The sequence below is a fragment of the Dipodomys spectabilis genome, unplaced genomic scaffold (genome assembly GCF_019054845.1).
Source record: "Dipodomys spectabilis isolate Male_0828 unplaced genomic scaffold, ASM1905484v1 ptg000003l, whole genome shotgun sequence".
NCBI classification, from domain to species: domain Eukaryota; kingdom Metazoa; phylum Chordata; class Mammalia; order Rodentia; family Heteromyidae; genus Dipodomys; species Dipodomys spectabilis.
This window is the reverse complement of record NW_024870680.1, coordinates 16,682,804-16,704,341: the sequence shown is the minus strand read 5'-3', so window position 1 is coordinate 16,704,341 and position 21,538 is coordinate 16,682,804. Positions and strand designations below refer to the sequence as shown.

Sequence of the window (21,538 nt, the reverse complement as noted above, 5' to 3'; positions counted from 1 at the left end):
ATCACCTACCTCAGGTCCCATTATGGAAGTGGGCCCCAAGACTTGCATGCTTGGCCTAGATTGTTGGCAAAAGAAAAAAAAATTTATTGTTATTTGCAATAAAATGTACAACCAAAAGAGCTCAGAGTTGGTCTGAGGCTGTAGGGAAAATGGAGAAACACCAGGGAACCCATTAGGAACTATGCCTCTGACCCATCTTCCTTTGGAGAAGAGGAAGAGTCCATAAGCCAGTGACTTCAGAAGGAAAGGGAAATACATGCAGTGCTTGGGTTCTTCTCTGGGATGGGTCATCCTCCAGGTACAGAACACCTCCATCCGATGAGGTTAGAGCCACACGAGCAAAGCCTTTGGCTATTTAACAGCCCACCTTCCCCCATCGTACACAGGGATAGACATAATGAGAGGCTGACAGGGAAAGGTATACACCCTGGAGCCACACCAGATCAAAGTGGTGAAGTCAGAGCTGGAACATGTAGGGACACTCAGCAGAGCACTATGGCCACAGGCCTGGATGCACACAGTACCTCATTAGACACAGTTAAGTAAATGACCTGGAGAGAAATGACTGGTTTTCAGGTAGCAGCCACTGCTCAGTAGTCTCATACTCAGTCAAAGGTTTCTATAAAAAGGCCATAAACTAGATGGTGGTCATGAGCCTCAGGACTTTGTTGTTGTTGTTGTTGTTGTTTAGCACCAAATGGTGGAGCTTTTGTGCCAGTTTAGCTTCTTAGGGCTTCTCAGTTAAGGGTGATGTTGCTTGAAAGCCTCTGTGCCTAGGTGAAGGCTGAGAGAAGCCATCATTACTGGGGTCAGCCTTGTCTTATACCCTTCTCCCTCGCCCAGTTTTGTTTCTAAACAGTTGTATACCTTTTCCTAGCAGCATAGAAGGATTTAGAATCTTTTCTCCTCAGGTTGAGAGGTTACGAGCAGCTCTTTGTTCCCGAAGTCCCACCAGGCTGTCATGTGGAATGCCATGTTGGTTAGGACAACAGTGTACTCCAGGACAGCAAAGATGGTGTACACTGTTGTAAGGACACAAGGAACAGAATGGTGAACCTTCTGTTACCCTCTTTCAGGATCCTCTTAAGACTAGCCCACACTGGGGTTGAACACACTGGCGGCAGCCATTGCCCGCTATCCAAAATCATCACAAGTGCTGGTGCCTAGGGCTCATGCCTGTAATCCTAGCAACTCAGGAGGCTGAAATCTGAGGATTGCTGTTCAAAGCCAGCCCAGGCAAGAAAGTCCATGAAACTCTTAAATCAACCACCAAAAAAAAAAAGACAAAGTGGAGCTGTGGCTCAAGTGGGACAGTGCCAAGGCTCTAAGTTCAAGCCTGAGAAAAAGCATGAATGAATGAATACATCACAAGTACTCCATAGTGATTTATGATTATGGATGCTAGTCTTGTCTCACCTCCAGCCTCACAATACATGTTGTGCCGAAAGTAGACAGCCAATGCCGAGAAGAAGGAGACGAAGTTGATGATGAAGAGCCGTTGTTTCCAGCTGTAGGACTTGCGATCCTGGAAGAGGAGCTATCTGATCACACTGTAGCTTGTTGGGTATATATGGGTAGCCTTCCCTCTCACCCCAGCTTCTAAGGGACCAGGCCTTCCTCCCTTAGTTCCCACAGCAGTCACGGAACGGGGCACAGGCAGCGGGAGTGATAAGCATCTTCACATCCCTGCATTCGGGGAATGATGAGGAGCAGTGGCATTTCTCCCCTCCCATTTCAGGGAGACAGAGTATTAAAAGTACTTAAAGTGGGCTGGGAAGGTAGCTCAGTGGTAGAGCGCTTGCCTTGCATGCATGAGGCCCTGGGTTCAATTCCTCAGCACCACATAAGCAAAAAGAAAAAAGCCAGAAGTGGTGCTGTGGCTCAAGTGGTAGAGCGCTAGCCTTAAGCTGAAGAGCTGAGGGACAGTGCCCAGGCCCAGAGTTCAAGCCCCACAACCGGACCCCCCCCCCCAAAAAAAAAAAAAAAAGAAGTACTTAAAGTATGACAGGCACTAGTGGCTCACATCTATAATTCTAGCTGTTCAGCAGGCTGACATCTGAGGATAATGGTTCAAAGCCAGCCTGGGCAGAGAAGTCAGTGAGAGACTCTTATCTCCAATTAGCCACCAAAAATTTGGAAGTGAAGCAAGCTGTGGCTCGAATGATTAACCAGCTAGTCTTTGTTTGTTTGGGTTTTTGTTTTTTTTTTTTACTTTATTTTTTTTGTCTTTTTTGGTACTGGGGATCAAACCCAGGACATTGCACTTGCTAGGCAAGCGCTTTGCCACTGAGCTACATCCCAGCCCAGGCAGCTAGTCTTGAGTAAAAAAAGCTAAGCGATAGCACTCAGGCCCTGAGTTTAAGCCCTAGAAGTGGCACCAAAAAAAAAAAAAAAAAAAAAAAGCACACACAGAATGACCCACCAACCAACACCTCCAGGTACTGTGGAAAGAAAGGAACATAAGTGGGTGGGGTATTACTTCTACAGCACAGTGTTCCTAACCCACAGGGGCCTGGCTGTTATCTCTCTTTCTACCCCCATTTGGAGCTCTCATCTCTTCTCCCATACTGCCCAAACACAGTCCTGGACTTTGACAAGTCAATCCCTTCTACTTGTCCCCCACCCAGTCCTCCTCTGCCAAGGTACCCAATGGAACCCCAGTGCCCATCTCGTCATTACCGGTATCCAGAGGATAGATGTCCTTGATTTGAACTGGGCCACCTGGTGCCCAGGTGGGGCAGGCCGTACCTCCTGACTTACTGTGTGCTTCTTGGTGAGCCGCCAGAGAATGCAGGTGAGGAGCATGTGACTGAGGGATGCTGCGATGAACACAATGAAAGCATTTTCGTGGATGGCTGGAGGGGAGAAAAGGAGGGTGGAGAGTGCTCATAGCGGGCAGCGCCCTCACCCCTACGCACGAAGGACCATGTGTGGGAAGGAACAGGATGTGTTCCTGGTTCCCCCCTTTCCCAATCCCTTCTCCCTCCCTCCCCCTGTCTCATCTGGGCACCCACTGAAGTCCTCGGAGGAGGAGACATAGGTGAGCACTAGCAGTGCGAGGTTCTCGATGACATTGAGGATAAAGTTGAGGCGACAGAGCTGGCGGTAGCCAGGACATGGTGAGGCACAGCTGAGGTAGTGGTTCCAGTAGGCAAAGGCCGCCAAGAAGCGGGGTGCTGAGTGTAGGCCGATGCAGAAGCGCCACACGTAGCGCTGGGGCACCTCCCCGCCGATGGCCGAGCTCACTGACGGCAGGTAATTGGGCACCTGGAGAGAGTTATGAGGGGGTCTAGGTATAGCCTTCACCAGCCCCTCCCGTCCCCTCGCACCAGGAGACCCTTCTCCTCCCCATCTGTCTTCAAAGTCAATGACCTTCAGGAAGGCTGTCTCAGCCCCTTCCCTTTCCAGGAGTCCTTCAGGTCACATCTAGAGCTCTCCCAAATCCTGCCTGTAGCCACTGTGCGTGATTCTCATTCCCAAACAGACCGGGATTTGTGCAGGGGCAGAGTAGGCCTTGTCTATCTAACCCCAAACTGGAACCTATGTGTTTGGGCAGGCTGGTAGCTCATAGCTGGCCTAAGAGAAGATCCTGTGGGAGTCCCTGGAATCCCAACACACTAGATTCAATCCTGAGGACAAGGAGGAGTCACAAAGATGAGTCCTAGAACACCTGACCTTTAGAAAAGTAGTGCTACCCACCTGAACTGGTATTTTTACAGCTCCCCACTTCATTCATTCCCCTGAGTACTGTGAGATCCTGGGAGCTAGGCCAAAGACTACCCCTATCCTGGTCAGGTTTAAGGACTTGAGTGATCCTAACTTTCCGTATAGTTTGAGAAGTCCCTGGTCTTATACATCATCTCTATTCATCTTTGAAACTCATTCCTTAAGGTGCTGTAGCCTCACTTTTTTTTTTTCTGTTGGTCATGGGGCTTGATCTCTGGGCTTGGGCGCTGTCCCTCAGCTCTTCAGCTCAAGGCAAATGCTCTACCACTGGAGCCACAGCTCCTCTTCTTGAGTAGTTTATTGGAGATAAGAGTCTCACAGAGTTTCTTGCCTAGGCTGAATTTGAACCGTGATCCTCAGATCTCAGCCTCCTGAGTAGCTAGGATTACAGGCATGAGCCACCAATGCCCAGCTGTAGCCTCACTCTTCAAGAGAGGAAGAGCTGGGGCTAGTAGCTCACACCTGTAATCCTAGCTACTCAGGAAGCTGAGATCTGAAGATCAAGGTTCAAAGTAGAACAATCGGTATGACTCTTATCTCCAATTAACCACCAAAAATACAGAAGTAGAGCTATGGCTCAAGTGGCAAAGCACCAGCTTTGAGTGAAAAAGCTAAGGGATAATGTCCAGGCTCTGAGTTCAAGTCCCACTATCAGCAAGAGTAAAATATGAAAGAAGACAAACAGGACTGGTATTGCTTAGCTAAGAGGTGGACAAATGGGGTAGTTCAGATGGGGCCGGGAAAGCCAGTGCTTTGCAAATTTTAAAATACACATAATTCACTAAGGGACTGTGTGAAAATGCAAATCTTGAACCTGAGAATCGGCACTTTTTAAATACTTCAACAGGAAGCTGCCAATCCAGTACTCACACTTTCCATAGATTATTTTTAGACCGGGGCAGTGCTAGAGCCCAGCAACCCAGCAAGGGAATGATCCTGTTATATTTATGGAGGGACTGGTGTTCAGAGATAGATCCCTTCCTTTCTTTCAATGGAAATATCGAATGGGTATCTGGAAGCTAAGAAAGTAAGCAATATGGGAGGTAACTCATATTGAGCCAGGATGGGCATGATGGAGGGTCGGCCAGGCACTTCACAGCTCACAAAAAAGGAGCTAGGTTCTCTTCAGCACTGTTAGAAGAAGCTAAGTACAGAGTTCTCTAAGAGAAAGCACTGCCCTCAAGATCATGTTTGAGGTACCATGGCTTGAAACCAGGCTCATTCCCAAACAGTAGTGTGGGGGCTTTGGATCCCAGCTCTGCCTTTAGTAGCTGTGTGTGTGTGTGTAGTAGTAGCTCTGTGCGTACACGTGTGTGTGTGTGTGTGTGTGTGTGTGTGTGTGCTGGTCCTAAGGGTTGAATTCAGCCTGGATGCTATCCCTTAGCTATTTTGATTCAAGGTCAGGACTCTACCATGTCTACCACTGGCTTTTTCTACTTCTGGCTTTTTGGTGGTTAATCAGAGATAAGAGACTCTGCCAGAGACTCTTTACTTTCCAGGCTGGTCTTGAACCTGAGCCTTAAATTTTTGCCTCCTGAGTAGCTAGGATAACAGGTGTGAGTCATCAGTGTCTGTCTAGAGCCTGGTGATTTCAAACAAGGCACTTCATCTCTCTGAGCTCCAGTTTACTCATTGGCAGCACTGGTATAACACATCCTGTCTTGCAGAGTGAATCAATTTTAAATACATTTTGTGTGAAATACCATCAGTGTTGGGCATACAGTGGGTACAGTAAGTATTGGCATTAGAGGCAGACTTCCCTACAAAGACACTGAGCCACTTGGCCACTGAGCACAACAAAGGTACTTACAGGGGAGAGGGAGGACACCAGACATAGTAGAATCTGTAAGTCTCCATACTTAATTTTTCAACCTCTGCTCCCCAGAGTGAAATGAAAGTGAGAGTGCTACCTCTACTTCCTGGAATATTTGCTCTGAAGACTGCTTCCTCTACTCAGCTGCTTGTGAGTAGCACTCATGGCACTTGTGGCTCACGCCTGTAATCCTAGCTACTCAGGAGGCTGAGATCTAAGATCACATTTCAAAGCCAGCCTGGGCAAAGAAAGACTGTGAGACTCTTATCTCCAATTAACCACTAGAAAACCAGAAGTGGCGCTGTGGTTCAAGTGGTAGAGCGCTCGCCTTGAGCTGAAGAGCTGAGGGGCAGCACCCAGGCCCAGAGTTCAAGCCCCACAACCACACACACACACACACACACACACACACACACACACACACAAACAAAAAAGAAGAAAAGAAAAGAAAGGCAGAGCCAGACATCTTAGGACAGCACAAAACATTCAAGGGCACTGAATCCTGACTGGTTCTGGGAACAAGTATTGAGCAGAGATGATATAGAGTTGGGGGACCTCAGAAGGAACAGAGTTAGGATTCTGTGACTAGCAGTCAATCTTCATAAACTTCTCTCTGATTAATAGTGGGGGCAGAATTTTAAGAACAGGGCTTACCATGTCTGCCCATTATGTGCACACAGACAGACAGACACACACACACACACACACACAAAATCCAATAACTAAACCCCTACTTCTACTCCCATCCCTAGCATGTAAGTTTCATACTCACCAACTGGGCCAGCAACAAGAAACATTAAGAGCTATTAGAGACTAGATTCATACACAGCTTACTCCAAACCTCCCCATTAGCCCAGTACTACAAGATGGGTAGACAAACCCCTTTCTGGCAGGGCAAGAGAAGTTTATAAAAGGAAAATAAAAAATGACAACAACAACAAACAATCTTATATCTGATAAGATTTTATCACTAGAATCATTCCTTTGGCCACTGATGAAAGTAGTCTCAAGTTATAGATGACTTCTGTTCTCTCTACTCCTTGCCAAATGGACCAAAACTCCTGTCAATTCTACTTGCTACTTTTCAATGGACTCTATCCTTTCCTCTTTTTTTTTTTTTTTGGTCAGTTGTGGGGCTTGAACTCTGGGCCTGGGTGCTGTCCCTTAGCTATTCAGCTCAAGGTGAGCACTCTACCACTTGAGCCATGGTGCCACTTCCAGTTTTCTAGTGGTTTACTGGAGATGAGTTTCATGGACTTTGCTGCCTGGGATGGCTTTGAACCGTGATCCTCAGATCTCAGCCTCCTGAGTAGCTAGGATTACAGGCGTGAGCCACCAGTGCCCCGCTATCCTTTCCTCTCTATCCTCACAGGTCTCCAGCAATATAAGCCACTGCACGAGGCTGGGAAGGTGGCTCAGTGGTAGAGCACTTGCCTTGCATGCATGAGGCCCTGGGTTCGATTCCTCAGCACCACATAAGCAAAAAGAAAAAAGCCAGAAGTGGCGCTGTGGCTCAAGTGGTAGAGCGGTAGCCTTGAGCTGAAGAGCTGAGGGACAGTGCCCAGGCCCAAAGTTCAGGCCCCACGACCGGACCTCCCCCCCCCCCCCAAAAAAAAGCCACTGCACTAACCTCCTCACTGGTCTTCCTAACTCTTGTCCCTACCCTTAAATCTATTTTTCAGTCAGAAAAGCTGGAATGATCTTCTAACATCTTTTTTTTTTGGTCATGGGGCCTGAGCTCTGGGCCTGGGCGCTGTCCCTCAGCTCCTCAGCTCAAGGCTAGTGCTCTACCACTTGAGCCACAGCACCACTTCCTGCTTTTTCTGCTTATGTGGTGCTGAGGAATCGAACCCTGGGCCTCATGCATGTAAGGAAAGCACTCTACCACTGAACCACCTTCCTAGCCCCTCTTTTATGATCTTATTACATCTCCTTTCCTGCTTAGAATCTTTCCAAAGCTCTCCACTGCCCTCAGGATAAAATCCAAAATGTCAGCCTGGCATTCACACTGATCCTTCTTCACCTCCACCCTCATCTTCTAGCAACAAAAGCCTCTCCTCCAGGAAGTCTTCACCAATATCCAAGCTGGGTTAAGTATCTCTTCTGAACTTTACAGTCCTTGCATTCATTCCCTTTTATTTTTTTTTCATTCCCTTTTAGTACAATAAAAATCTCAATTCATGCTGTGCACTCGTGGCTCATGCCTGCAATTCTAGCTACACAGGAGGCTGAGATCTGAGGGTTGTGGTTCAAAGCTAAACAGGTAGAAAAGTCCTTAGGACCCTTACCTCCAATTAACCATCAAAAAGCTGGAAGTAGAGCTATGGCTCAAGTAGTATAGCACCAGCCTTGAGCAAAAAATCTCAGGGAGAGAGCACAGGCCCTGAAATCAGGCTCCATGACTGCATACACAAAAAGAATCCCAATTCACTATGTTGTGACTGTCTAAGGACAGTCTCTTGCAGGAATGAGAATGCTAAGGGCAAGTCCACAATCAACTCCATGCTTCTGACATAGAACCTTTACCCCTAGGCTGTCAGGAAAGACCTAATGGACAGATAGATATGAGAAGTTCTGGGTTTCCAGCTAGCAGAACTCTGGGCTAAAGCTGCCAGTAGGGGGCGGGTGGGTGGGGGAACAACCTATGGTCCCCAAAGAAGGGCTATGGATATTCCAAGGAAAGTCTACTGATCTGGTCTAAAGCCATTCCTCTCCTGGCCTTATTGAATCTCCTCAGTTTTGGTTTCCTATCCAATCTGGTTTTTCTTCAGCCTCCTCTTCCCTCTAACAATTTCTACTGTTGGGTCCCAACCCCTTCTCTTCTCTCCCCACTTCCTCCCACTCCTTTACACCTTCTATAATCCTTTTCTAATCCTTTTTTTTGGGGGGGGGGGTGGGGGGGAGGTCGGTCATGGGACCTGAACTCTGGGCCTGGGTGCTGTCCCTCAGCTTTTCAGTTCAAGGCTAGCGCCACAGCGCTGCTTTTTCTGGTACTGAGGAATCGAACCCAGGGCCTCATGCATGCGAGGCAAGTACTTTACCACTGAGCCACCTTCCCAACCCATTTTTCTAATTCTTAAAGGATTGTGTCTCTATGCTCTGAGCTTCTGCCCCCAAATTCTTTAACCCTGACTTGTCCTCCCAATCTTCTTGTGCTGTTTCTTTCTCTGACACTCTCTTTTCTCCTGCTGTCCCCTGACCTGGCCTTGACCCAGGTGCTGCGGAGCCTGGCACTCACCCCACAGTCAGTGGCCACCGTGTACTCAAAGTGGAACAGCAGGGACCAGATGATGCAGAAGAAGAAGCCGAACATGGGGAAAGTGATGACCCACAAGACAAAAGTTGTGAAGCGGAGCCGGAACACGGTCCCATCGGAGTCCAAGGGTAGGGAGGCCGCAGAGAACATCCTGTAGGGAGTGACCCAGGCAGGGCGAGGGACTCAACTTGGGGTGTGATGAGATGGTTGGGCCTGGAAAAGTGGAGGCTTTTCCAGAGCTGGCTCCTCAGAGTAGGAGGGAAAAGCAGAGTAGAAGGAGAAGAAAGGAACTCTGTGCAGAGGAGGAGGAACAGAGGAAAGTGGGAAAGTAGCAATAGAGACAGACAGGGACAGCTCTTAGGAATCCCCTGGCAAACTAGCCTTCTCTCAGGTCCTCCTTCTGAAGAGGCTGGACAAAGGAGGAGGCTCCCAGGGATCTGGACAAAGGAACTCAGGGCTCATCTGGAATGGGTATTTCTACTCCACAGGAGAGTGACTGAGGCCCAGAATTGGGCCAGGATTGGATGGGAGGGGTACTAATGCCTCTTGCTTTGTGTAGCCTCTTGCTACATGACAGCTTAAGTCAAGGTTTCCTTCAAACCAAGTAACCTAGACAAAGGACCCTTGGTTCAAACTGGCTACGGCTCTCTTCCTACTGACCCTGTCTGACTACATTCCTCCTCCTCAACCATGTTCAACTAGGAACAACAAGAGTACGCTAGAACCTATGTTAGTGGGGTCACAAGCTACTAGTTATCCCACCCCCAGGGTCTGAATGAGCCAAGCCTCAGGCCAGCAGCACCTTGATCCTGAAATATAAGGGTCCCTGTCGAGGCCTAGTCCCTCAGTGCATTCTCCTCTCAGGAGACTACATTACCTAAAGTATGGAGGAATCTGAGGGTCATGGGAACCTTCTCTACTTAGCCTCAGCCTGCTATTCTTGGCCAGATCCAGGAAGCTTTTGTCCAGGTTGGATGCAAACTAAGGAAGCTGGGCTCCCAGTATTAGGTAAGCTGGGGAAGATCAGAGATGGCTTTGTATTAAAAAGCCTACAATGGAACTTCCCCCTGCAACTCACCTCCCTCCATTAAGGAGACCCCAGTCTACCCCAGTCTAATCCAGCTCCTCTTCTGGGATAGGTAGAGGGAGGGGGCTCACCAAGCAACACTCACACTGGGTTCTGAAGAATCCGGGGCTTGGGTTGAGGACTCCAGCCAGACTGAGACTGCTCCAAGATGAGAGGGTCCCACCCCCAGCTTCTCCAGGCCTGCCCTCCCGCCCACAAAGCCCAGTTCTCCACGCCTGCCCAGGCACACAGCCTTCCCAGAATCAACAAGGCCACCTCATAAATCCCAGAACACTCTGAAACTGTGAGAAGTGATAGTGGTTGAGGTCAACTCATGGTAGCTTCTTTGCCAGGGGTGGGGGTGGGAACCTTTCTGAGGGCTATGTCCAGGGACACAGACAGGTTTCTAGAAAGGGAAAGAAAAACAGAATGGAATAATCCCGCTCCTTTCTCTTTTTTTTTTCTTTTCTTTTGCCAGTTCTGGGGGTTTGAACTCAGGGCTTCGTGCTTGTTCAGCTGGTGCTCTACCACATGAGCTATGTCTCCAACCTAGCTTTTTTTCTTTGGGGGGGGGGGGTCCGGTTGTGGGGCCTGAACTCGGCCTGGGCGCTGTCCCTCAGCTCTTCAGCTCAAGGCTACCTCTCTACCACTTGAGCCACAGCGCCACTTCTGGCTTTTTTTCTTTTTGCTTATGTGGTGCTGAGGAATCGAACCCAGGGCCTCAGGCATGCAAGGCAAGCGCTCTACCACTGAACCACCTTCCCAGCCCCTCTAAACTAGCTTTTTGCTGTTTATTTGGGAGATAGAATCTCCTGGACTCTTCTGCCTGGGCCAGCCTTTAACTGCAATCCTCCTGAGAAGCTAGGATTACAGATATGAGCCACTGTCGCCTGGCTGATAGGGCCCATTCTGATTAAAGCAAGACTAAGTATATTTGTTCAGCTACATCAGAGAGTGGCCTAATCCTGTGATAATAGAATGAGGATCCAAATGATATTTAGTCAAGCATGAGTATGAGATATTAATGCGTAGCCTGTAGCTGTGCAGAAACAGCTAATGGCAACTCAGTGCATCAATAGAACAAACAATACTGTTTCTTTTTCTTTATTCTGTCCTGCCCAGGCCACCTGGAGTCTGATGCCCAGAAGGACCAGCTTAGAGAAAATAGTTACCAAATGGGCCAAGTCCAAGTCTAAGAACATATTCATGCTGGGCGCTGGTGGCTCACGCCTGTAATCCAAACTATTCAGGAGGCTGAGATCTAAGGATCGCGGTTCAAAGCCAGCCCGGGCAAGAAAGACCGTGAGACTCCTATCTCCAATAAACCACTAGGAAACCGGAAGTGGCGCTGTAGCTCAAGTGGTAGAGCGTTCGCCTTGAGCTGAAGAGCTGAGGGACAGCGTCCAGGCCCAGAGTTCAAGCCCCCACAATTGTCAAAAAAAAGAAAGAAAAACAGAACATATTCATGATGAGGGCGAGGATGAGATTAAAGACTCAGTCCTATAACAGTTGCATGAAGAGACTAGAGTTACGCTAAGACAAGGCTCAGAAATCTCCACTATTGCTGCCTATTTTTTTGGTCGGGCTGAGCTAAAGTCAGAAGGAAAAAGTAGCTCCATGACTATCAAAACAGAGCCAGAACCAACCACAACAGAGATTCATTTAAAAAAAAAAAAAAATTAAAAAGTCTAGCTGGAGCTGGGTGTCGGTGGCTCACGCCTATAATCCTAGCTACTCAGGAGGCTGAGATCCGAGGATCACGGTTCAAAGCCAGCCTGGGCAGGAAAAGTCCGTGAGACTCTTATCTCCAATTAACCATCAGAAAACCACTGTGGCTCAAGTGATAGAATGCTCACCTTGAGCAGAAGAGCTGAGGGACAGCGCCCAGGCCCAGAGTTCAGGCCCCATGACCAACCAAAATAAAAAAAAAGTCCAGCTGGTGGCAACTCAGGAGGCTGAGATCTGAGATCTGAGGATCTAGGTTCAAAGCCAGCCTGGGCAGGAAAGTCTGTGGGACTCTTATCTCCAATTAACTACTAAAAAGTTGGGCTGGGAAGGTGGCTCAGTGGTAGAGTGTTTGCCTTGCACGCATAAACCCCTGGGTTCGATTCCTCAGCACCACATAACAGAAAATGCTGGAAGTGGCGCTGTGGCTCAAGTGGTAGAGCTTTAGTCTACCACTGAGGGACAGTGCCCAAGCCCAGAGCTCAGGCTCCACGACCGACCAAAAGAAAAAAAAAAAATCTAAAATGCTGGAAATAGCACTGTGGCTCAAAGTGGTAGAGCACTAGCTATGAGCAAAAAACAAACTCAAGGACAGCGTCCAGGCTCTGAGGTCAAGCCCCAGAATCAGGACAAAAACAAAAAACAAAACTGTATTCATCTTAAAAAACTGATTGATAATTGCTAGTTAGTATACCTCTTTAGAATAGGACCTAAAGCATCACTAGAGATGTGCAAGCAGAGGCAAACTCATCAATTATAGATGTGTTGGCTGAGCATGGAAGAGCAAGCCTGTAATCCTAGCATTTAGAAGGCAGAGGCAGGAGGATCACAAGTTCAAGGTCAATCTGGGTTACATAGTGTGTTCCAGGCCAACTTGGGCTTCATAAAGAGACTGCATCTCAAAAATAAACACAAAGAACTTATAGATGTGTTAGCCTAGGCTGCTTCTAGCCTCAGGACTCACACTGGCCATTCTGGGATATTCTAGATGGGAAATTGAGAGCATATATGAAAAGCCTCAAGTGAACTCAACAGAAGAATTCTAGGGAGTGAGGCTAAAATATTCCCAGGGTCAATATGTCTAGTACTACTAAATGGGGACCTTCCTATAAAGGAAGCTTGCTGTGAGCCTTCTGAGTACTTGCTGAGGTCAGCTCAAGGGTTATATCCAAGCCTTACCTATTTTCCACCTACAGCCCTAGGCTAACTTCATCTCCTGCCCTGCCTTCCAGCCTGACAGTCTCTTTCTTCTCCTCCTCCAGCTCTTTATCTTTCATACTCCCAAACCACCTTCCTGTCCTTCCTCTATGTGGACCACTATACTAGCTCTGGAAAGGAACAGAACAGGAATTACTGGCCTCACCATAGACAATGGGAAATTGAAGTTCAACAGAGTTGGTGTGAATGAATTGTACAACAGAGGTCAACACAGGTCTCACCACATTTACTCTAATATTACTCTGATATGGAGAATGGATTTGTGTATCTTTGTGTGTGTGTGTGTGTGTCAATCATGGGGCTTGAACTCTGGGCTTGGGCACTATCCCTCAGCTCCTTAGCTCAAGGCAAGCGCTCTACCACTTGAGCTCCAGCGCCACTTCCGGTTTTCTGGTGGTTTATTGGAGGTAAGAGTTTCACAGACTTTCCTGCCCGGGCTGGCTTTGAACTGTGATCCTCAGATCTCAGCCTCCTGAGTAGCTAGGGTTACAGGTGTGAGCCACCGGTGCCGGGCTGAATTTGTGTATCTTTCTTCGTGGCCCAGGCACCTATATCTCTGCCAGAGATGGACAGTAATCTATAGAACTTTGAAGAGTATGGGCCCTACCTACAAACACAAGTACAAAAATCAGGCATAAGCCGGGCGCTGGTGGCTCACGCCTGTAATCCTAGCTACTCAGGAGGCTGAGATCTGAGGATCCAGGTTCAAAGCCAGCCCGGGCAGGAGAAACTGTGAGACTCTTATCTTCAATAAACCACCAGAAAACCGGAAGTGGCGCTGTAGCTCAAGTGGTAGAGCGCTCGCCTTGAGCTGAAGAACTGAGGGACAGCGCCCAGGCCCAGAGTTCAAGCCCCACGACCGACAAAAAAAAAAAAAAAAAAATCAGGCATAGATATGGTTTTCTCCTCTATATATATCTCACTTAAAGCCATTATATAGTCATATCCCTTACAATTACACACACACACACACACACACACACACACACACACACACACCTATATAATCACATTCCTATAAAAACAGGCACAAACCCACAGGCCCATATGTGACCCAAATGCCCTGTAGTCCAGTCCCATTCTCTCTCTACCGTTCGAAAATCCGAGGGCTCCTAAATTTGCCCTCTATGAAATAATTATTGAGTCTGGGTTTTGAGGTCATTGAAGTGACCTCAACCCCTAGAACATCTGCATGGAACATGGAGGAAAACCACACTTGAGATTACAATTTGCAAGCATCCTACCCTCTTCCCTGCCACTAGCCCAGTATGTTTAACAGACTCCTCTGCAGAGCTGGCTAATCCTGTTAAAAGTGAATCAGAATCCCCCCACCCCAAAAAGATCTAGATAGGCCTGAACCTGAAGCAACAGTGTCCAGTAGGCCCTACCCCACAGTGTGTAGACGTTGTCTCCTTGAAGTGGAAGAGCAGGGACCAGAGGATGCAGAAGAGGAAGGCGACAAGTGGACAGCAGACTGTGACCAGGGCCACCATGGTGAAGCGGAGCCGGAACAGAGTCCCTTCCCGGTCCAGCGGCAGTGGGACCTGGTACATCTTGTTAGACCTGGAGATGGAGTGGTGTGCTGTCAGGGTCTCAGGCATTGTGGCTGGGAATCAGTGATAAAGTCAACCTTTGTGCTCAGTCCTACATGTAGCTGTGCTATAAGGCAGGGAATCTAATGAGAATGTCTTCTAAACTTGAACAGCTCTTGCCCTGGGTGAGAAAGATTCAGAATCCCAATACAATGTTCAACTTGAATTTCAGGGAGAAGACAATAATCCCAGTCTGTTAACAGGATGAAACAAATAGATTGGGAGATCTCTCCCCTCTAACCTCTCTTGACAGACCTAAGACTGCAGAAGCTAGTTTCTCACTGTTTCAAGAACTAAACCTAAACTCAACCAGAGGACAAAATGGTCCATCTCCTCCCCCAAGTCTCTGGGCCTCAAGGCCTCCTTGCTTCACCCACCGGGCTTGGGGGTACTCCTGAACCTTCAGCCCCTTCCCAGGCTCTGTGTTCTGTGTGGGAGCCCAGCAGTCCATTGTAGCAGGGGCTCCATGGAAGCTGACAGAACCTTGAACCTCTGGTTTTCTCTGACTGCTGCCTCACGTGCTCTGAGGGTGAAAGGCTTTGCAGAATCAGGCCTGACACTAGCCTGGGCTTGCTGTTTGCCGGATAGAGCTGCTTGGTCAGCTTCTGGAAGTTTCCCAGTACCCAGAGGCTTGGTTCACCCCCCTCCTGAGACTAGGTAAGAGCTTTGAGCACTGTGATTTCTCCCTCAGACAAGGGTATCTAAGGTGGAGAACTTTAACACCAGCAATCCCCCCCCCCCCCCCCCCAGAGTATAAAAGGGAAAACAGGCAGAAACCTAGTCAGGGTCACACAGCAAATAGAAGAACCATCAGTAGGAAGATGTGAGGGTCAGAGTTATATACTGAAACTGGCCTGCCTTGACCCTCTTCTCTCTGGGCCTGAGCTCTGGGCAGAAAGGACAGATTAAGACTGGAGAGGGGGAAGGACAAGAAATTTTAAAAAACAAACAAAAAAACCCCCAAATCCTACAAGGGCTAGTGGTTCACACTTGTAATCCTAGCTCCTCAGGAAACTGAGAGCTTAGAGGGTCATAGTTAGAAGCCATACCAGAAAGAATAATCCATGAGATTCCATCTCCAATTAACCAGAAAAATGCCAGAATGGCATGATTCAAGTGATAGAATGCCCGCACTGAGCAAGAAAGCCAAGAGTATAAGACTGTCAGTACCACCACCAACAAAAATGAAATAAAAAAATTTTAAATAAGTTGAAGTGCCTGTTGGCCTTATTCCCATCGTAAAGATGGAGAAACCAAGATGCAGAACTTTCCTCCAAGCTGCTGAACTCGAAGGAAAATCAGAAAACCTGGAGTTTAGGTGTCTGGGGGTTTAGGCTTTTCGGTGCCAAGACACAGCTGGCTCCGGAAACATAAAAAACCTGCCCTTCTGGTCTCAAAGTCCTTGCCAAATTGAGTCATAATCTTCCTGGCCCAGCCCTCAGGAAGAACTCTGACCTCAGATAGGCTGGCTTCTTGGCATTCCGGAACAAACCAGGTGAACACACCTCTGCAATTTCATCTACCCTTACCACCTGCTTCTCCGCCAGACCAGACAAGTCAGCTTCCCCCATTCCTCAAGTTTCTCTCTCCCTTTGAGAGGGGGTACTGGGAAAGGGAAATTGGAAATGGCACTAGTGATCCTCCCAGATACAATACTTCCTTGGGCTCATCCCTAAATAAACTCCAAGCCTCTCAAGGACCTAAATGGGAGGACCTTCCTTGCCCAGCTAGAGTAGACCTAGTCCCTTCTCCCAATGTATTTCCCCGAAGCCAGCATCTCCTGGGATACTCTAATGGAAGACCAGATCTTCAGGGAATGAACAGACCCTGACCCCAGGTAGGTGGCTAATGAGGAGAGAAAGAAGTAACCAAGACCAGGCATAGTGGTAAATATCTGTAGTCCCAGCACTTCGGAGGCTGTCAGGAGGCATTCAAATTCAAAGTCAACCTAGGCTACACAATCAGACTTGAAGAAGGAGGAGGAGGAGGAGGAGGAGGAGGAGGAGAAGAAGAAGAAGAAGAAGAGGAGGAGGGGAAGGAGGAGGAGGGGGGAGAGGAGGAAGAAGAAGAAAAAAAAAAGCCGGATACCAGTGATTCATGCCTGCAATCCTAGCTACTCAGGAGACTGAGATCTGAGGATCACTGTTTGAAGGCAGCCCAAGCAGAAAAGCCTGTGAGACTCTCATCTCCAATAAACTACCAACAAAGCTGAATGTGAAGCTGGGGTTCAAATGGTAGAATGCTGCCTTGAGCAAAAGAAGTTCAGCAATAGCACCAAGGTCCTGAATTCAATAGCATCTAGGCCCTGAATTCAAACCCCAGGATAGTCTCTCTCTCCTCTCTCTCTCTCTCCCTCTCTCACACACACACACACACATACACAGAGCCAAGTGCCCATGGCTCATGTTTGTAACACTAAGCTACTTAGGAAGCTGAGATCTGAGGCACACAATTTTTTTTTTTTTGGGTCTGGTCGTGGGGCCTGAACTCTGGGCCTGGGCGCTGCCCCTCAGCTCTTCAGCTCAAGGCTAGTGCTCTACCACTTGAGCCAAAGTGCCACCTCCAGCTTTTTTCTTTTTGCTTATGTGGTGCTGAGGAATCGAACCCAGGGCCTCAGGCATACAAGGCAAGCGCTCTACCACTGAGCCACCTTCCCAGCCCCTGAGGCACACAATTTGAAGCCAGCCTGGACAGGAAAGTCTGTGAGACTCTTATTTGGATTAAAAAACAAAAAACAAAAAACAGGTTTTGCTGGATTTTTTTGTGTTTGTTTGTTTTGCCAGTCCTGAGGCTTGAACTCAGGGCCTGGACACTGTCCCTGAACTTCTTTTGCTCAAGGCTAGCACTCTACCATTTGAGTCACAGCATCACTTCCGGCTTTTTCTGTGTATATGATACTGAGGAATCCAACCCAGGGCTTCATGCATGCTAGGCAAGTATTCTACCACTAAGCCATATTCCTGGCCACCACCACCCCTTTTTTTCTGCCTTTTCTTTTTTGGTACTACAGATGGAACCCAGGACATTGCACTTGCTAAGCAAATGCTTTGCCACTAAGCTATATCCCAGCTCCCATGAGACTCTTATCTGTAGTAAACCACCAAAAAGTTGGAAGTGGAGCTGTGGTTCAAGTGATAGAGCACTAACCTTGAGGAAAAAAAAAAAGAAAAGCTAAGCCTTAATAAACAAACAAACAAAAGACAGTTTGTACTACTGGAGGATAGAAGCCAGAGATCTTTCTTTCAGCTGTGTAACCTTGAGCAAGTGACTCAACCGCTCTGGGTTGTTTCCACAGTTGCGCAACAGGGGATCCTGTTCACATTACTGAAGTTCATCTTACTGGTCAGGCTCTTCCAACTTGTTGACTCTACTCCACATCTGAGGACTGAAGGATCACTACATGAAGTCCGGCCCCCAGACAGCTTTAACCCCCCTCACAGGTATAACTTAGCTCAAACCTGTTTTCTTAGTCCTATTCCAGCTTCATCGCATGTCCTTAAAGATGTCTCACTGGCCCAGGCAGGCTGAACAGATCCACATCGTGATACACTTCATCCATTAATACACACTTGTCTTTTTAAATCTTAGAATTCTGGGAAGTAGGGGCCATACTCTGTGTTTCCATTTTACAGAAGAGCAAACTAAGACTTACCCTGCTTAAAAAAACACTTACTCAAAGTGACCGGCTAATCAGTGCAGAGCTGGAGCTCGAATCTAAGCGGTGGGGATCCAAGGCTCCCCCATGCCTCCATCCACCGCACCTGGAGGAATGCTGACCCTCCGGGCAGGCCCTGCGGAGTAAAGAAGGGCGAGCTTAGTCCCAGCACACATGGGCAGCCTACCAAGGAGAAAGCAGGGCGGGGGCTCTGTCCTGCCTGCGGAACGCCAGCAGATCCCCCAGAGCTTGAGGCCTGGCCCGTGGAGGCCGGACCGCATGGCCGAGCTCCCCAAAGGGGCGGCGCGGAACAGCTACCCCCATACTCACCCAAGCGGTGGCGGTGAGGAGGGCCTTTCCTGCGCAGTCCGGGATCTGGGGGACCCCCGGGGAACCCGGGTTGAGCTGGAGGGGTGCGGGGGGGGGGCGGGTAGCAGCCGGGGTCGCGCTGGAGCGGGGAACGCCAGGGCGGGGCGGGGCTGCGGGCCTGGGGCGGAACTTCGGGAGGAAACTGAGCCTGTCTGCAGTGCGGGCTCCTCCCCGTTTCGGGGGGACCCCCGACCCCCTTACTTCTTTCCCCCTTAACTTGGTTTCTGCTGAATCCAAACCTCCGCAGCTCTGCTCGGCCCCCGCTGACTCTGGCTGCGTCGGGCACCGGAAGAGCGCGGGACCCGGGATCCTGACTTGTTGGGTAAGCCTCCTCCGGGTCTGCCCACCTCTCGCCCGCATGCCGTCACCTGTTGAAGGACACACAGAGATCAGTGCGACACGACCCTTATTTCTCACCTCCTGGTCCCGAGGGTCTCCTGACCTCCACCCCACACCACGTTCTAACCGAATTCTCCAGCTTCGCCCTGGCGTAAAACATGAGCCATTTTTGCCGCAGCCTCGACAAACTTGGCTCCTCCGTGCGGGGTTGCGGCATTGCAGCCAGGGTTCTCAAGATAGCATCTTGCAGGTTAGTGGGATCCTGGTCTAAACGCCCCCTCCCCTCTTTCCATCCCCCCCCTCGCCGTCCCCCAAACTGAGCCAGTGCTGGTCCCACCTTTGATCAGGAGAGGGCGCCCTCTCCCATCAAACGTAGCAAGGAGAGCCTATCTCTGGCCTCAGCCTGGGGGGCGGGGGTCTCTTCATAATCAGAAAGGGTTGATCCTCAGAAACTAGCTCCCAGAGTTCTCATCCTGACCTTGACCAACCCATAAAGGGGGACCCTTTTCCAAAGGTCATCCTGCCCCCAACAAGGAAGCACTGTGAAGGGACGAAAGATCCCTCCTGCGGGAATCTTGGCGACTCCAGAGACCAGGTGACATACTATGGAGCTAGACATGGTTACCATCAGACCTCTCCCATTTAAATCCCCACAGTAATAATGAACATATTCTGAGTACCTCCTATATCCTAGGAGCTTTTCATGTTAGTTCATAAAAGTCCTATGAGGGATATGCTATTAGTATCTCCACTCTACCAATGGAAACCATAGAAGGTACATTACCTGTTCACACAGTAAATATCTGAATCAGGATCGAAACTTTACACAAGGTTATTTCCTTAATTACTATATATTGTTCATCCTTAATGACTACAGATTGCTCATCTCAATGTTGCTAGTTTGCAAAATAGGAAATGCAGGCCCAAAAGTGTTAACTTGCCAGAATTCTTTCATTTCATTAGTGGCATTTAAGTCTGGAGCAAAGGGGTCTTACTCTAAAAAACATCTCTTGTTTGAATGCTCCCATATACTGTTCTTTAGAGTTGCAGGATTAGTAAGAGTTTTGTTTTTGTTTTTGTTTTTTTGAGGTGTTTTGTTTTGCTGTCCTGCAGGTTGAATCTAGGGCCTTGTTCATGATAGGCAAGTAGGTAAAAGTTTACTAAAAATAACTTCCAGCAGGGTGTACTGACACATACTATAATCCCAACTATTCAGGAGACAGAGATAAGAAGGATCTCTTCCCTTTTTTGGGGGGGGGGAGGGAAGGGGTCCAGTTGTGGGGCCTGAACTCTGGGCCTGGGCGCTGCCCCTCAGCTCTTCAGCTCAAGGCTAGCGCTCTACCACTTGAGCCACAGTGCCACTTCCAGGTTTTTTCTTTTTGCTTATGTGGTGCTGAGGAATCGAATCCAGGGCCTCATGCATGCAAAGCAAGTGCTCTACCACTGAGCCACCTTCCCAGCCCCATCTCTTCCCTTTGAGGTCAACCTTGGTAAAAGGTTAGCCAGGTCCCCATCTTAACCAACAGCTGGGTGTGATGGCACACACCTACTATCCTAGATATACCGAAGGCATAAATGAAGGATCATGCTCCAGGACCACTGGGCAAAAAAAGCTGTAAGACCCTATTCTCTTTTTTATTTTAATTTTATTGTCAAGTGATGTACAGAGGGGTTACAGTTACATGAGTAAGGTAGTGATTACATTTCTTGTCTAACTTGTTACCTTCTCCCCCATTTTTCCCCCTCTCTCTCTCCCCTCATCCCCCCCCCCAAGTTGTACAGATCATTTCAAACATATTGTCTTGTGAGTATTGCTGTCCCTTTGTCCCTTGTCTTAGCATTTTGTTGTTCCCCTTCCCTTCCCTAGTTCAGATAAATATACATACAATAGCCAGGGTACCAAAATCGAGTACAGCGACAAGAGGGGATAAACTATAGGGGGAAAAACACAAAAGAAAAAAGAAATCAATACATTAAGAAAGGTTAGCCAGGGGCTGGGGGCTTATGCCTGAAATCCTAGCTACTCAGGAGGCTGAGATCTGAGAATCACAGTTCAAAGCCAGCCCGGGCAGGAAAGTCCGTGAAACTCTTATCTCTCCAATAAAAACCACTAGAAAACTGTAAGTGGTGCTGTGGCTCAAGTGGTAGAGCACTTGCCTTTAGCTTGAAGACTTGAGGGATAGCACCCAAGCCCAGAGTTCAAGCCCCACGACCTACAAAAAATAAAAACAAAACAAAACAAAAACAAACAAACAAAAAAGGTTAGCCAGGTCCCCATCTTAACTGACAGCTGGGTGTGACAGCATATACTTATCCCAGATATACCGAAGGCAGAAGTGGAGGATCATAGTCCTGGACCACTGGGGAAAAAAGCTGTAAGATCCTATTCTAAAAAACAAAACAAAAAGAAAAGGACCACAAAGTAGTGCTGGGATATAGCTGAAGTGGTAGAGCACCTGTCTAGCAATCATGAGGCCCTGAGTTCAAACTCCAGTACCACCAAAAACAAGAACAAACAAAAAAACCCAACTACTTTTACTTAAGTGATGCACAAAGTCCTCCATTTATCTATAATAGCCATAATGTGTAAACCTATTGAGACAGAATGTGGATTGGTGGTTATTAGGGGCTCTGGAGGAAGAAAACATGAAATAGTGTTTAGTGGATAAGTAGGTTTGTCATTAAGCAAAGAAAATGTTTAGAATTACAAAGTGATTGCTGTAGAACATTGAAAATGTACAAATAAGCCAGGTGCAGATGGCTATAATCCTAGCTACTC

The 21,538-nt window shown here is 48.2% G+C and overlaps 1 protein-coding gene across 7 annotated transcripts; it reads right to left on the bottom strand.

Annotated features, from left to right (window-relative positions):
* Positions 1 to 60: 60 nt before the first annotated feature.
* Pgap2 (post-GPI attachment to proteins 2) lies at positions 61 to 18,735 on the bottom strand. 7 transcript variants are annotated; one of them, XM_042687748.1, is made up of 8 exons: positions 18,660 to 18,735; positions 18,070 to 18,187; positions 14,193 to 14,367; positions 3,015 to 3,267; positions 2,749 to 2,855; positions 1,417 to 1,525; positions 868 to 1,022; positions 61 to 784 (listed from the first exon to the last, which is right to left on the bottom strand). In XM_042687748.1, exons 3-7 carry the CDS (start codon positions 14,355 to 14,357, stop codon positions 892 to 894), a joined length of 765 nt encoding a protein of 254 aa, XP_042543682.1. In that variant the 5' UTR covers positions 14,358 to 14,367; positions 18,070 to 18,187; positions 18,660 to 18,735; the 3' UTR covers positions 61 to 784; positions 868 to 891. The 7 variants fall into 7 exon arrangements, with proteins under 7 accessions (XP_042543682.1, XP_042543695.1, XP_042543674.1 ...); XM_042687761.1 differs by having other exon boundaries at positions 2,761 to 2,855; positions 18,382 to 18,719; XM_042687740.1 differs by having other exon boundaries at positions 18,382 to 18,718.
* Positions 18,736 to 21,538: the final 2,803 nt, after the last annotated feature.

What these genes read in the sequence shown, in the direction of transcription:
- Pgap2 (XM_042687777.1), bottom strand. Translation starts at nt 14,357, where the DNA reads ATGTACCAGGTCCCACTGCCGCTGGACCGGGAAGGGACTCTGTTCCGG. An exon ending in CTCCTCCTCCGAGGACTTCA is followed by an intron (nt 2,856 to 3,014) that starts GTGGGTGCCCAG and finishes TCTCCCCTCCAG; the next exon opens with CCATCCACGAAAATGCTTTC. An exon ending in AGCACACAGTAAGTCAGGAG is followed by an intron (nt 1,526 to 2,748) that starts GTACGGCCTGCC and finishes CTCCTCTTCCAG; the next exon opens with GATCGCAAGTCCTACAGCTG.